The following is a 16,785-nucleotide window of genomic DNA, read 5'->3' as shown; positions in this document are numbered from 1 at the left end:
TGTACCTTCAGCATTGTCTATAATTTAATCGTAGGCCTAGTATTAAATTGTTTAATTTAGCCTATTCCTTTTTCATATTTGATTTGGAAAGATGAGGTCTGAGAAAGAGGACGTATCTATTTAAAGGTTTTCAATTGTAATCTAAACGAATTACATGAGAGTAAAAACAACAACACATTAATTTGTATAAACTCAATTTGTGCTTATGAATGGGACGTGCCTATCCGTGTCCCCTCTGAAGTCCCAACTGGATGCTGATTGCACCCAAACAGGGCTGTGGCGCGGTGGGGGCTATAGAGAAGGCCTGCCCGACCCACTGCTCCTCACTAGCCCCCCCCACGACAGTGCTCTCGGCGGCCCCCGGTGCGCTCAGCTGATCAAAGCTCCAGTCAGGGGTAATATTTCTCACTTTATTACCGGAGTCACGGCGTGTCTGCACAGCTAGCGATCACAGAGTCCGCTGCCCATTCTCAACTCTCTCACTCGCCCGGTCACGTATCAGCAGCACACAAACATATCCTACCAGAAGCAACACAATACAGCTTATTTAGTTAAATGTATAGGCGTATTTCTCATACGTAGGCCTATTGAATAGCCTAAACTAAAATAGTGTTTTTGTTGATAAAAAAATGCATTTTAGAAAATGTTTTCACTAGACCTGAAAGTAGGCTAATCATTATCTTAAACGAAATAGCGTTTCGTCTGCATCTAGGATGAGTGGCATGGACATGCTATTTAGAATCAGTAGCGGTGCGTGGATAAAATCTCTGGGGAAGGCCCCAAAAAGCCATATTACAACTTATGAGTTGTGATAACTGAGTTGTTTGCTCTATAACCTGTTAATTCATATGCCTTTTGACCGTGACAGATAAGCCTAAAGGCTGAGACAATAAGACTCAGCCACACCTTTGTTTTATCACAAAGCCGGATAGCAACCTCTGTCCAGTGAAGAACACAAAGCATATTGCATGTACAGTAACAGACAGTTACATTACCTACAGCATGGTCAGGCAAGTTAATGTTTCCGACATTTTCGAACCACTAAACAACTATTGATTTAGAACGAAGGAGAGTTACCGCAAGTCGCAAAGATAACAGGAGCTGCCTCCACTATTCCAGCACCATTTCAACTTCAACATTTCAACATCATCAAATCACCTATGCTTAGTCTAATACCGTGACAACTAAAAGATACCAAAAATAATTTTGCCCAATTAAAGTAAACTAAATATGATGTGCCTGTCCAATGTTCTGATTTCTCTGTGCGTGTGTGCGTTCGTGTAAGTAGAAAAACATGTTGACTCCCCTTACTTGTGGAGAAATGCCAATTCCATCCTCCTTTCTTTCATGTTGAAGAAACAGTCTATCACTCTGTCATACAGTACCCGCTTTTATTTTTTGTTGTTCTGGCGAATTTGCTTGCTCGCTAGCCTAACTTCCATTCATGGATAACGTTAGCTAGTTAACATTAGCCTACATCTACCTACATATTACACTTCCATCCTCTCAGGCCAGGGGCACAACAATGTATGAATTAATGGTTGGATCAGAATTGCCTTTATAATCATTGGCCAGAATGATTAAGTCCAAATCCCTATCTCCATCCATGGTTAATTTGGGGCCAATTTGTATCTAGCTGGCTAGCTAGCCACCGGAGGACAACAACAAAACAAGATGCAACAATTCAAGTTTTTCTGTCAATGATGTATGCTCTCAATGGGATTTGATAGGAGTGACGCCAAATCGAAACTGTCTTCCCTTGACACCTTTTTTTAGTGGACCAGGACCCTTCACAGTTGAGCTCGCTCAGTTTAGTTCAACGCTGATTGACAACAACAAAAAACAATGTCAAGGGAGGCTTGAAACTCACTGGCTTCCCATGCCTTCAATACTACGGGTGGCAACAATGTCATACTCGTTTGGACCAGACAGCATCAGATAGATGGCCTACACATAGAGAGACAGAGGGGCGCTGTTTCCCTCGCTCGGAAGCTTTCTCCTGTGAGATACATTCAGCCTCTTGCGAATTGACGGAACATTATGAAACACGGAGAGACAAAATACTATTTATATATTATACTTTTTAATTTTTTATTGGTACATTTTTTTGGTGGAGCCTGGCTTCCATAAATCCACGCCATTGTTTTGAATATTACTGTATAATTTATTTTAGAAAACAGATTGTGATTTAATTTAAAGTGGGCTCTATTTAGGTTTTTTAAAATTACACCTGGCCAAGGCCTGTAGAAGCCAATGTAGGCAACATTACGTTTTTGGCTAAGTTGTATCAGGTGATTGTCTGATTGCATGACAAGTAAGAATGGAATAGAATAGAATAACATAGAATAGAAATGCAGACAAAAGTGCTCAAAATAAGAATAGCATACACATGTCACATTATTTTTTTATATATATATATATATAGACCTTACCACCGCTGACAGAGTAAGCTATGTATGCAGTTCAGGTCAACACAGACAATAACATATGCTTCAAAAAAAGTAAGTAGCCAATCTGACATATCCTACTCAACAGAGCAGGTCTCATCTTTTGACAGGCAATTATGTGCAATGAGATACGTTTAGGTCATGTCCTGTTTAGAGCCCGGTTTGGTTTTGCGTTTTTCTATCGATGGCTCCCTCTAGCCTGCTCCATACGTTGCTCGTTGCATATACTGTAAAAGTGCAGTAGTAAAACCAAGCTCCCCTTGGAGCAGTCTGTCGCTGAGTATGGACATAAAGTGAGTAAATATACTGAAGAGGCAGCTATGCAATTATATAGAGGCCTGCCTCCTATTGTTTTGTTGTGCCTATCTTAGAATTTTGGTGAAACTAAGTTCAGGAACTTTAGGTCTCTTCAGTTGTGCATGGTATGCCAGGTAGGTATGCCAGGTAGGTAGACCTATGGTAGGCCTATGCTTTTTCTTTTTGGGTAAATACAATTCGAATTTACCCCTTCTGGATATGAAACGAAAAGCATTGACTGGGTGAACATTTGTACTCCTATAACGTATTACAGCAGTAATCCTTTTGCATTTAATCGCGTCATTGCCTCGAGGGGTCCTGAGATATTCATATATGTCTGATTTCGTTTTTATTCATGAATTAATCTCATTCTGTGGGTTATGGTGTACTGAATGGTTTATTCTTCTAAATCAGTAAATATTATTCTCTGTGTGACAAGTAATATTTTACTGGTGCTGAAAATAACACGTTATTTATTGACAGCTATTTAGTGTGGATGTATTTCCCATGTGTTAGTAGCCTAGTCTAAGTGTAAGAATACTTTACACCCCCCAGTCAGAGCTGGAGGTATAGGCTATGATATGACAACCTTACGCTACTCTCGCCACTTTGAAACTTAAATTACAAATTCGTATGTTGAAGTTTCATTTCTGGAAGGCTAGATATCTCACATAATAGTGTCTCCCTATTAAGCGCTATAATTTGAGGCTGACTTTAGTTTCATCGCCTAACTGTCAAAAGCCTCCTTCAGACAATTGTCTCCCACAATCTCTCTCTCTCTTTCTCTCTCTCTCTCTCTCTCTCTCTCTCTCTCTCTCTCTCTCTCTCTCTCTCTCTCCCTCTCCCTCTCTCTCTCTCTCTCTCTCTCTCTCTCTCTCTCTCTCTCTCTCTCTCTCTCTCTCTCTCTCTCAGTGAGATGTTGGTAGAAATTTAACCAGACGCTTAGCAGATGAATTTAAAGCTCTCACAGTCATACGCAGAGAGAGTGAAAGAGAAATACCGGGGCTCGAGGATGTTGTGTTTTCGTCTCTTATCTGTTATTCTTCCGAGGGAAAAACACTTGTCATCGAAAGGGCGATCCCCAGACGCTCTGAGGCAGCTGTCACCGTGTTTTTATAGTATGGGGCTGGTCGCGGCCTTCTCTTGCCCTCGCCTCCGTTTTACATGAGAAGCAGCCCATATGCACGAGGGGTCGTGCTATTGATTCCAGATTTCAGACTGGAACGTTTGCACAAAAGTACGCCGCTAGAATATAAATAACTTACATGGGGTACCACTCACCGTTGCCCGTCAGTGTGTGTGTGTGTGTGTGTGCTCGCGCGTGCGCGTGCACGTGTGTGTGAGAGAAGTGAGATAGTGATGATGTAAGATTAGGTGCAGTGAAGAAATGTAATCTCATAGGCTATAGGCGAGAGTGAGAGAGGAGGTCTTTATGATGATGCCTCCCTGTTGCGGTGTCACCCGGTGACCAAGTGCGAACCTCCAACCGTACATGTGAGTTTATATGTTGGCCTTGGCATCCCTTTCCCTCCCACTGTCTGAAGGTATCCAATCAGTCATAAAGCATTTATTATCAACACTTCACAAATAAAACTACTACAACTTCTTTATAGTTAATACTATATTTATTAAGCTATAATTTTACAGATGTTAATTTGGGAAAGAAAGATCTCAAACGATTCAAAGAGGATTCAACTTTCATTGAGCTTTAAAGACAGATCTATGAAGGATGATTTAAAAACAATTGCAAAACTAAGAAATATGATGGCTGGATATTGTAAGTCACCATTAACCTAACTACAAACGCATCAGTAGTAAAAACATTTAGACATCATTCCTAACAAATGAAGAGCAGGCTTGGTCCTGTAAAACACCTGGATATTATAACACTTTCAGAGTTTTCAATAGGCCTACATAATGCAGAGCCTTAACTATTTCGAAGTATGCAAACTTCTAGGTAATGTTTATTGGCTCCTCTTCTGGTAAGTGGATTGAACGGCCTTAATTAAACGTCCTAATGTGTTGACGCCATCAGCAACTGTCACAATGATCTAGTAACCTGTAAACTTTTGAGCCTCTTCGTCTTTCACATCCCCTATGCTCCACAAAAGACCAAAGAGAGCACAGCACTGCTGAGATGCGTTGGTGGGAAATGTGGATTGAAATAGTGATTAAATAAGGATCATGGCAAATAAATGATAACATGCATAAAAGGTACGCAGAAGACTGTGCAGCTGTCAAGAAAAACATTTCAAGTAAAAGCATATGATGAAACAAACCCAGCCACCAGGACATAGACTATACCTCTGATTATTTCGAATTGTGAAACTTAATTCCCGTTTTGGGTAAATACTCATTTCTAACGCATATTGACTTAATTTCCCTTAGGTGATGTACACATAATTGAAATTTGTCTCTAAACTATTATCTAAGATTTGTTCAGCCGCAACCAAGAGAACACTCACTAAAGCGTACGCCACCACAAGCGTCTTGGCGCATTGGAGAGGCTGCACAATCTAACAAAAAACATTTGGTCAACTTAAGTCTGAAATCAAATGTATGACGTATCTCTTGTCATTGATAATATGATAACGTATTGTACGGCGGAAGTCAAGTCACTTCTGTAGCCTGTATACTATATGCTAAAACTTAGTCAAAATGCGATTTTTACCAAACAATAAAAATGTAACAAAAGCATGCATTCCATCCAATTTTGTTATATGAATATAAGATATATTCCAATGTTACTACTACTGTTTTTAAACTAAGACGACCTCTCTCTCGCCCATGGGGAGGATCCATGCAGGATCAGGAGAGAACGTTAAGATGCCCATATCTACCTTATGAAATGATTCTTCACGTCCATTTCCTCGCCGCAAACAATTGATAAACTGGTGATTGTGCTGTTTTTACCTCAACGGTCGTCGTCTTTCCGCCCACATACATTCATTCACTAGCATATGACCGTTTCTAGGAATATTTGACAATTGGTTTCTTCAGTTCCCCATAAATAGAACAGAATGCACCGGCTCGTCTTTGAAGGGATAGCTAATAGTTACTTGCATTGCGCGCTGCTGATTGGCTTCTCCACTGCATGACGTCACGAGACTGTGAATAAGGCTGGCTCGTGTGCTTTCAGGAACATGCAGAGTACTGCAGATAACGCGGAGCGTCAATACTGCACAGAGATGTCACACGCATCCTACCATCACTAGCATCATTTACCAAAAGAGAACTCGAGGGGACAGATAGCCAACAGAGCCGGAGGAAACACTTTTTCCTTGAAATATTTTGATAGGAAATTATTTCGATTCTCATCGGGTCCTAAACAGTGGATAAGCGGTCATGTCAAAGAACATTGAATTATTTATAGGCACGCGCGTCTTTCTGTGTGACAGTATTGCCCCAAAACAATTTTGTTAGATGTGCGTCTTCAACAGCGACTGGCACACGTTGCTTTTCCGGCCAATGCTTCACTTTGATGACTACGGATACTTGCTGATAGGCTATGGTTCTCACATTATAGCCAATCTTCAGAGGTGGCTTGATATTTTTTGCCATTTGATTGGCTACATTTAAACCGATGTGTGTTTGGTGTATGGAAGAGGATCCGAAGGACTGACATTCGAGGCGACTAAGGCTTTGACTACCTCACCTGGGAGGACTCATCCTGGCGAACTGTCTCCATCCTGTACTTGGATCCTATAAACCTCCATGCTGACCACTTCAGAGGAGAGTATAAGAGGTAGGATAGCGACCAGGCTACCCATCGACTGTTTATTTGAACACATTGATCCAGGACATCCGAGCGAAAAAGGAACCAAATGCTCCAAATACAAAACATCCAATAACCGGTGTGTGTTGTTGATTTGCTTACTGCTCAAGTCAAGAGTGTGAGTGAGACGACCACCACCTCAGGAGGCTGAACAGACCACGGCTGCGGAGTGGGTGCAAATCCAAAGACGATGGTCCACTGTGCCGGGTGCGAGAGGCCTATACTGGACAGGTTTCTCCTCAATGTTCTGGACAGAGCGTGGCACGTCAAGTGCGTACAGTGCTGCGAGTGTAAATGCAATTTAACAGAGAAATGCTTTTCTCGAGAGGGGAAACTATATTGCAAAAACGACTTCTTTAGGTAAGCTTGACTGGTGGGTGCTTGCTCCCTTTCATTCGTCCTTTACTACAGTAATTATTATTTCAGATGTGTAGTCTTGGATAAGCATTTCCGTGTTTCTGTTAAGTTAACAATACTATCCTAATGTTCTCAGTCAAATGCATATTTTTCTTTAAAAAAGACTCATAAGGATATTGCAAATACGAAACATTTTCGATATAATGTATTGTTGGTTAATAATGAACATATAAACTCTGTCATTTGTTTAGTGTAAAAAAACAAAAGAAAAGAGGTGACTCTAACTTCTGAACTAATGAACACAAAAGTAGAGCACGCAATAAATTGCAAAACTATCTGAAGACATGCGATAATTACACCTTATACCTTCATATTGTACTTTAGAAAACTGTTAAGCCAATATGCTCTCAAAACATTTACCATTATAATTTGCTTATAACATATGTATAGGTATATTCAAGGCTAAACACTTCATGGAATGTATTATATATGGCACGTATTAATACATTAACCACTCTAAATATTATCTGTACTAATTTCTAATATGGTTCAAATACAAATAAGATTGCATCCAATTCCTTCAGAATGTCTATGTGCTCGGTGTGACGGTGGATTTGGAGGTGTTGCTTCAGAAGCTTTGATTAGGAGAGCCAGTAATTAAAGGCTTGTTCATTTGTATTGTTATGCTAAAAGATGGACAGCAACATTAAACGCGTGTGTACTCGTCCTCGGTATGGGGTATGAAGGAAATCAATCACACGTTGTTTATAAGGCGTAGAGGTGCAGAGAAGCGGCTAGAATCAATACTTCATCGGGGTAGTGTGGAGGAAGTGTGTATCTCGGCCCAGTGGCAAAGCTATCTGCCTAGGCCCTGTGTTTGCACGGCTCCAGTGAGAAGGACTTGATAAGTGGATTTAAATAACTAACCTCTTTAAAAGATCAAACAAGCAGACAATGCAATCACAGACGTGCAGTCAACAATCAGTGTCCACAATCTCAATACACATTAGTTTCCGTTACAATCAACAAAAAGAGGATCATCACACATATTAAAGTACTAACTTGTATATTGCAATGTGTATTATTTCCTAATTGGATTACACATTTAGGGCTGTTGTTTTGTGTTATAAAGGATGTATTCTTTTTCATAATGATCATCTACATTTCAGGATGGACATCACTAACATGTATTTTCATTAGGTCTAAATAGGCCTAAAATGCGATTCTAAGCAGTTCTCTTATTTACACAAAAACGTGTTTATAATGGAACAAATATTTTTTGATTCGGCAAAGTAAGAAAATGTGTCCGTTGACAATGAATGCAGAAATATAATCGATGTACAGGGCCTACTACGGTTAACAATAATTATAAAGAACAGGACCACATATGGCAATTATGGAATCATTCTCATCGTGAACCATTGCAACTGAGAGGCAGAGGTTAGGGTTACACTCTTAGAAAAAAAGGTTCCAAAGGGGTTATTCTACAGTCCCCATAGGAGAACCCTTTTTGGTTCCAGGTAGAACCATTTTGGTCACAGGTAGAACTATTTTGGGTTCCATCTAGAACCCTCTGTGGAAAGGGTTCTACATTGAACCCTAAACGGTTCTTCCTGCAACCAAAAATGTTATTCAATGGATTCTTCAATGGGGAAAGCCGAAGAACCCTTTTAGGTTCTAGATAGCAACTTTTTTTCTGAGACTACGCAGTGACCTATATTTAAAAAAATATATGTATTTATTCACACTCTCAATATGCAATCGTTGTATACTAACATATACTGTTTGGTTTTGCGCCTAAATACATTTGAATAATAGTGCATTCTTCCTCTGTCCCCTCGCAGGAGGTTTGGGACAAAGTGCGCGGGCTGTTCTCAGGGCATCTCGCCGAACGACTTGGTCCGGAGGGCAAGGAGCAAAGTGTTTCATCTCAACTGCTTCACCTGCATGATGTGTAACAAACAGCTGTCCACTGGAGAGGAGCTCTACATCATAGACGAAAATAAATTTGTCTGCAAAGAAGATTATCTAACCCACAGCAATGGGAAAGACACAAACCTTCTCTCAGGTAGGCCTATACGGCCAAATTGGCTTCATAATTTTGGGCGCATGGCTACTAGTGGCGCGGCAGGTAGCCTAGTGGTTAGAGCCTTGGACTAGTAACCGAAAGTGTTGCTAGATCGAATCGCCGAGCTGACAAGGTTCAAATCTGCCGTTCTGCCCCTGAACAAGGCAGTTAACCAACTGTTCCTAGGCCGTCATTGCAAATAAGATTTTTTTCTTAACTAACTAGCCTAGTTAAATAAAGGTAAAATAAAAAAGTAAAAAATTGTGACCGATGTGACTTGTTCCGCCCACAGTTTGGTGTTGAATAATCATGCATCGTTCTGTTCCATGTAGGGTAGGCCCTATGCCTAAACTATTTTATTTTATTGTAAAAACAGAAATAACGATTTGCGCAATTGCATTGCCTATATTTTCACACTATTGCTGAAGATTTGGATTTGTAAGCCAAAATATCCAATTATATTTGCATAGATGTTAATTATCGGGTTGTATGACTATTGTAGACCCAGAAGCCTATTGATTTTATCGTAGGCTCATTATTTTGACACGTTTAATGAATTCGGCGCTAAAAGATAATAGAGAACACAAATAGTGTTCATAAAAATAATTTAAATCTGCATCGGTTATTATTTCAGGTAGGCCTATTGTTTAATACTATATCAATTTATAATTAAAAAATATATATTTTAGTAAGGCTATAAAGGCCTACACAAATAGGCCACTAGTAATCATTCATATTCCTCATTGTATTGAAATTATAGGTCTACAAATGGACTGTGTGTCTAAGCGTTTTCTGTCCTTTTTCGTTTTCACAGTAACAGCATGTAGCGACCCAAGTTTATCCCCGGATTCTCAAGATCAGTTACAGGACGATGTGAAGGACTCTGAAATAGCCAATCTGTCGGACAAAGAAACGGGTAGTAATGAGAACGATGGCGAGAACCTTGGCGGTAAACGACGTGGACCGCGAACCACCATCAAAGCAAAGCAACTGGAGACCCTAAAAGCGGCATTCGCTGCCACCCCCAAACCCACGAGACACATCAGGGAGCAGCTCGCGCAGGAGACGGGGCTGAACATGAGAGTCATTCAGGTAATGGCAAAGACAAATGTACTATAATGACATGAATGTAATTCCTGATGCAGCTCATGTTGTATTGGTATGGGAGTGAATGAGAACCGTATAGTGGGGGGGAGTGAGGGACCCTCACCTTGTGCGCTTTCAGGGTTACACACTTATAGCGTGTGATATAGCAGCTTGTATTTTATTGAAAGTATCTCCATGTTGGGCACCCTGTCAACAGTTCGCCACAAACAGAGGCCTGATCACAATCACTCCGCTCCTTTCTCATATGCCTTCCCGCTTAAAGATGGGGTTGCCTAGAAATTGCATGGTCACATTGACTTGAAAGAGCGAAAGATTGGCTGTCATCGAGGTTTATTTGGAAAGCGTAATTTATATGGGTATTTTTTATTCTTGGCGTGCAGGATGGGTAAACACGCCAACTGGCGTGAGACTGGTGAGAGCGATGGGAGTCTTGGCAACGCTGGACCATCACGTTTTGCGACCACATTTAGCCATGCTGTGACCATTTTCAGTCAAGTGTAAACGCAGAATTCTGTTCAGGAGACTTCAAAATGCCTCCTTACCCCCAGTCTAGTATAGCGTAAATCATTTCAAATAAGCATGCCGTATATTGACAAATAGTAACAACAACAAACACAATTATTATGAATCATTTTATTATGAATAATATTGTTATTGTTATTATTATTATTACCAGTGGTATTTAATTTTTGACAAATTGCATTACCTAATGCAAAAAAGTAAGCTAGGCCCATCATTTGGAAGGCTTTTTTGTTTGGTGGCATTATTTTTGGCCTATTTTCAAGAGTTGAAAATTAGGCTATTGAAGATACACACCTGATTTTGAATGTTTAAGTTGGTCTCTGTATCGTAGTACCTAAGTTGAAACAATGTATCGTATGTACAAATAAGCGCATCCACACCGCCGAGTGTCTCCCATGATAGGGCGAGTGCTGCGGAGACGTGGTCATGTAATGACAAAAAATTGAAGGCAGATCAAGTGAAAAAAAAATCAAGATTATTAAGGTGGCGAGGTTGGATATTTAAGAGCTTCAAGGAAGAGCATAATTAGCCGAAGGAATTCAAGGGTGGATATATAGATTACGAAATAATAACCTCGCAGAGCCGTGTAATATATTGCTAACAACCCTCCTATTAAGTATTAATTGTAGATTTTTAAAGTTCCCCCTGCTCCCTCCTTACTCGGGGTAAATGGAGGGTTAAAATAACATTAAACTGAGGTTAGATCTGTGCGACTGGAGTGACGATAATTAATAGTAATATTATCCCAGGAATAAGACTTTACTCCATCGAGTCACCACGCACAGAACCTGATGACCATGCAGGGCAGCGCGCGCTCCGGCACAAAAAGGGCACCCAGGTTACACATGGCCTAGGCATTGCTTTGTTTTTGATCACGGATCTATAAACAAAGCAATGATAATATAACGGTAAAGCAGTAATAATAGTAAACAAACGTACACCATACATAATGCTTATATTGCTGGAATAGATCTGATATTAGAGTTAGGCTACTTTTTATATAGGCTACCAATCTATAATGATATTTCAACGAAAAAAAGTTTTCGATCTATAGTGAAGTAAAGTGTTTGTTTTTATTTGATTGACTATCAAATATGGATTCTGCAGCTTTACATCCTGTGTGCATTCAATTATTTATCATAATATATCGAGATGTGTGTTCAAACGTCATTTTGGATACAGAGGCAATCTTTGCTGTGAGCCCCTCTCTCGTCTCCAACGCTCCAGCCGTAATATTTGCACTTCAATCCTTCCAATCCATTTCATTTTCATTAACGTTGCTCTATGCTGACTTTTGTGCTTCGTAGGTATGGTTTCAGAACAGGCGGTCCAAGGAGCGACGTATGAAGCAATTGAGCGCCCTGGGCGCGAGACGGCACGCGTTCTTCCGGAGCCCGAGGAGAATGAGAACGCTAGTGGACCGGCTGGAACCCGGGGAATTAATTCCAAACGGTCCTTTCTCATACTACGGAGGTAAGAAGAGTGATGAAACGGCTTGGGTGTCCCAGCGGGTTTACCGGTTTCACATGTTTGTCTGAAATGTCGAATCATTTGACATGTGTCCGCCAAGCGCTGTTTCCATTTTGTCGCGCTGCCCCAGGACGCCTTTGATTACTATCATGGCTTATCAGATGAGCTCAACACACATCATTGGAATAGGACCTACACTGAGAGGAGAGCTTTAAAATGTTTTGAGTATGGATGGACATTATCTAGAGATGGATTAGTTGGGATGCTGTGCCAAATCTTCAGGTGTTAAAAAAAAGTGATATAAGACTTATTACAATGGGAGATAATTAACGATTTACGCATTTGTCAAAAACACCACAAAAAGGTCTAAAGGGATTCGAAATTGATGTTGTCAAAATGTAAATGTTGAAATAACGTGTCGCTTTAAATGTCTCAGATTATAGACTCCAATCGTCTGACCCATTTGTCAAAACTAGAAAGAAAAGACATAAAATAGGCCTAATAAAAATAACAATTACAGTAGTATGGAGAATACATCTTGTTATGGTGTCCATGTAAGCCAAACAGCGCCTAATAACAGTTAATATAATAGGCCTAAATGTGTCGCTAAATATGAATAAATAATCACTAGAACACTATTATTATTTTCTATGTATGTCAGGTATATTACGTCAACATTCAAACTGTATTAAGAGGGGAAGATGCTCATTACCAAATGCCATTGCATTCCCTGTGATCCCTGTCTGGAACGGGTTCGTTAATAAATAACTCATCCATACAATTTCGGTCAAGGGGTTAGTTAGAGAGGGCTCCAAGCCATTGCATTATCTCACTGGCCGAATTGTCTTTACTGTTTTCCTTACAAGATGACATTCACATGCAAGAAAGGTGCATTTGTAGGCCTTCTGTTTTCCTAGGAAGGAGCTTGAAACATATTTGGTTGTGACATTCATTTTGTGTTACTTTGAGGAATATTTAGAATGTTGATGATCGGAGAGAGTAGTTGAATATGATAAATTAAGTCAATCTAAAAGGTGTATCTACTCCTTTTCCAAGGACACAACACTGTTTTGGGGAAATGTAACAGTATGGGTTTAAATAGGGGGTGCTTATATTTGTCCTGTTTCACTGCATGTACAAGTGGGTAACCTGTACAAGTGTGAGGTGTGAAATGAAAATGTTTTTTTTTGCATATCCCAGCTCCCCCTGAGACACCCTTGGAGAGTAGGGTGACGGTCAGGGATCAGCTGTTATTTACTGCAGCCCTGGAGCAAATAGGATGAAGTGCCTTGCTCAAGGGCAGATCAACAGATTTTTCACCTTGTCGGCTTGGGGATTCAGACTACCAACATTTTTCGGTTTCTGGCCCAATGCTCTAGCCACTAGGCTACCTGCTGCCCTTGAAAAATAATAATGTAGGCTTTCTTGATTATAGTGAAGTATGTGCGTCCTTATTTCAATTTTCCTAACATGTTTTGTGGATATCAATAGTGTGTGGTGGACTCTGGTCCTTTGTGGTGTGCAGTGGGCCTAATACTATTCTGCTGAAATGAAACATTGATTTCAGGAGGTAAAATCGCTGATGAAATGGTCCCCATTTTAATTAATTTTGCGGCGGCGTTGTTCTCCCCACCCAATTGCATTTTTGATTTAAGTGTAACTTTGACTAATGTGCTACGGCGAGGGTTTCTCCCTATGCAACTTCAGACTATGTATATTCAATGAATTCCTGAAAATCTCTGAAATCATTTTTACTCACCCTATTGTTCCCAGGCTAACCCAGATTTTTTTTGTTGATCTGCAGATTATCAAAGTGAGTACTACGGTCCAGGAGGGAACTACGACTTCTTTCCTCAGGGGCCTCCGTCGTCGCAGGCACAGACCCCCGTAGACCTCCCCTTCGTGCCCTCCTCAGGCCCTACGGGCACCCCTCTAGGTGGTATGGACCATCCCCTGCCCGGGCACCACCCCTCCAGTGAGGTGCAGCGCTATTCTGACATCATGTCCCACCACCCTGGGGACTCGCCCAGCCCAGAGCCAGGCATCCCGGGGCCCATGCACAGCATCTCCTCTGAGGTGTACGGACCCAGCCCGCCCTTTACCTCACTGTCCCTCAATGGCAGCGGATACGGCAACCACCTGTCCCATGCACCCTCGGAAATGAACGAGGGCACCGTCTGGTAGCTCAAGAGAGCGGACTGTACCACCGAGAGATTCAATAGGGGAGGACAGGAGAGTGGGCATGGGTAAGGGCAGGGTTAGCGACACCAGTCAAATATTTTTTTGTCAATCATATTTATTTATTTATTTATTTAATTAATTTCCCCATATTATATTTTTTTGCAGGGAAAATAAATATGGCGAAAATCAAAACGTGGACTATGTGGTTGTAAGCATTTACCTTGGTATTGTGTTGATGTTTTGATTGCTTCTTTTTTAAAACCCGAATAAGGACTTGGGCACATAAAAGACTGTGTGTGACTGTTGACCCTGTGGGCCCCTGGCGACCCCGGGCCCCTGCTCTCCATGGCTGTGACCCTTCCTGACTCCTGTCAGTGGCCTAGCACAGTGACGCCCCTCCAAACACATGCCACTGGGAAAACAACCATTCTGAAAACAAGTAATATGTCCCAAATCCACAAAAACATCATTAGCTACTGTCAAAGACTCAACAGCTTTACAGAAAAAGAAGGAAGGGTGGTTGGTCTGAACGCTAACCTGCGCCGCTGGCATTAGAAGAAGGCTGAAAGGCGTCAGACTCTATTTATGGCACTAGACGTGTCCCTTGTATTTATTCAAAAGCTCCTCAGACCTCTTTGCCTCTCAAGGCTCTGCCATATTAACACTTAAACAACCTTTTTGACACTAAATATATTTCTGAAGGCCAGGGGAAATGCTTTTTTTTCTCTCCATCCAGACAGTTTTCTTTTTTTTGGTAAAAAAAAATCAAACCACCAAATCTGAAGAAGTTGGCCTTCAAAAGGGAAACAAAAGGCAAAGTTATATGGCTTGTGAACCCTTTATTTAAATTGAACAGAACTTGAAATGTTGTTAAATGAAGTCTACCTTCTAAAAATCATTTAATGGGGGTCTGAAAGGGACTAGAACAGTCAACTGTTTACGTAATATATTTAATTCAGGAGTTAAAAGTATCAAACCATGTTTTAGAATCTCTTGATCAAGATAAAATGTTCCAAGCAACCAACCAAACTTTTGTATTGATTTTATTTATATTGTATGAAGACAAACACATTTGCTGGGGTTGTGGTTCACTGTGCTAGTTTGTACAAGATGTTGTTTACAAAAAAAACACACAAAAAACACAAGTAGACAGTTGCCAAATAAAAAATAGCACAAATACTGTAAACATGCTTTGCACCATCATCTGCAGAATGTGTTGAGACAAAGTGTAAGTGTTAAAAAATGCTAAGGAGTAATTTACTTCTTCATTTTTTTAGTGTGCTGAAAAACATTCATAAAGTTGTTAATATAACATACTTAGACAGGTTTTATTTTTGTGTCTTCAAATGAAAATCCAAACCATTTAATTGATGGTCGAATATGCAGCTACCAGCTGCTACTTTCTTTAAATATCAAACCCTCATGGTATGTCTGTTATTGTTCTAATAAACCTAAGCTTATGTGACCTCCAGTGCATATTAGACCATTCACTGTATAAATACAACATGTTGAAAACAATTGTGAGTTTTTAATAAAAATAGAAAATATACAATTTGAATGATAACACATTTTCTTTGGACCGATCATCTCTTACCTTATCTATATTTTATATTTCAAAATAGTAAAACGTCAGTGTAGGTTATTTCTCTTATATGTTCTTTCCAATTTAGTACGAGGTAACTGTTTATGAATCTCTTTAATGAAGTCAATTCAACAGGTTTAGCATAATAACCACTGCAGTACAGCATTTGCTAAATGCAAGCAGTTTGATCTGATTTGCACATCCATACATTGAATGGAAATGTAAACCACTGTTTTTGATAAGCACACACACACACACACACACACACACACACACACACACACACACACACACACACACACACACACACACACACACACACACACACACACACACACACACACACACACACACACACACACACACACACACACACACACACACACACACACATACACACACACACACACACACACACACACACACACACACACACACACACACACACACACACACAATCCTGTAATAACCACTTAATAACTGGATGCTGTATTGACTAGCACTGGTGTCACACCATAACAGTAATGCTATGCAATGTCTTGCTATGTATGGCGGTGCTCGTCACACACCTATCTGAAGGGACATTTTCTTCAGTATCACAGCAGAGCATGGGTTATTGTGGTTGCAATTTTACTTCTCACTCTGTTAAGAAGAACAATTCATATATAGAATACTGCAGGGATTCGAATAACAAGGAAACCTTGCTGACTGGATTTAGTCCAGTAATAGAAATGGTTGACAGCGTTGCAGCAGCCAACACAAGGGGGACTTCTTCAGTAATTCCACAGAATTCATTCTTAAATTATGCTGATATGGTTTCTTTTCCCACAGTACTGGCAATGGTTTTGACCTCTTGGAAGTCATTCCACTTCTTGAGGTCGTGGAAGGACTGTGATGATGAAGAAACTATGAATCTGGGTCTCTTGGTTATTATAGTTTTATTATTCCTGCCTCATGGGAATTGGATGCCTAGTCAGTT

The 16,785-nt window shown here is 40.4% G+C and overlaps 1 protein-coding gene across 1 annotated transcript; it reads left to right on the top strand.

The window, feature by feature from the left end:
- The first annotated feature begins 5,955 nt into the window (after nt 1-5,955).
- Nucleotides 5,956-15,725, top strand: LOC115119571 (LIM/homeobox protein Lhx1). Its single transcript, XM_029648410.2, has 5 exons — nt 5,956-6,879; nt 8,721-8,944; nt 9,759-10,036; nt 11,881-12,046; nt 13,848-15,725. Exons 1-5 carry the CDS (start codon nt 6,710-6,712, stop codon nt 14,225-14,227), a joined length of 1,218 nt encoding a protein of 405 aa, XP_029504270.1. The 5' UTR covers nt 5,956-6,709; the 3' UTR covers nt 14,228-15,725.
- The last annotated feature ends 1,060 nt before the right edge of the window (nt 15,726-16,785 follow it).

Source organism: Oncorhynchus nerka, linkage group LG14, assembly GCF_034236695.1.
Source record: "Oncorhynchus nerka isolate Pitt River linkage group LG14, Oner_Uvic_2.0, whole genome shotgun sequence".
NCBI classification, from domain to species: Eukaryota; Metazoa; Chordata; class Actinopteri; order Salmoniformes; family Salmonidae; genus Oncorhynchus; species Oncorhynchus nerka.
The sequence above is the reverse complement of the archived record's forward strand: the minus strand, read 5'-3'. Positions and strand labels throughout refer to the sequence as shown.

Excerpts from the sequence above, each read along its gene's own strand:
- LOC115119571 (XM_029648410.2), top strand. The coding sequence starts at position 6,710 with ATGGTCCACTGTGCCGGGTGCGAGAGGCCTATACTGGACAGGTTTCTC. Across the intron at positions 10,037-11,880 it reads TGAACATGAGAGTCATTCAG|GTATGGTTTCAGAACAGGCG; the intron begins GTAATGGCAAAG and ends TGTGCTTCGTAG. Across the intron at positions 12,047-13,847 it reads TCCTTTCTCATACTACGGAG|ATTATCAAAGTGAGTACTAC; the intron begins GTAAGAAGAGTG and ends GTTGATCTGCAG.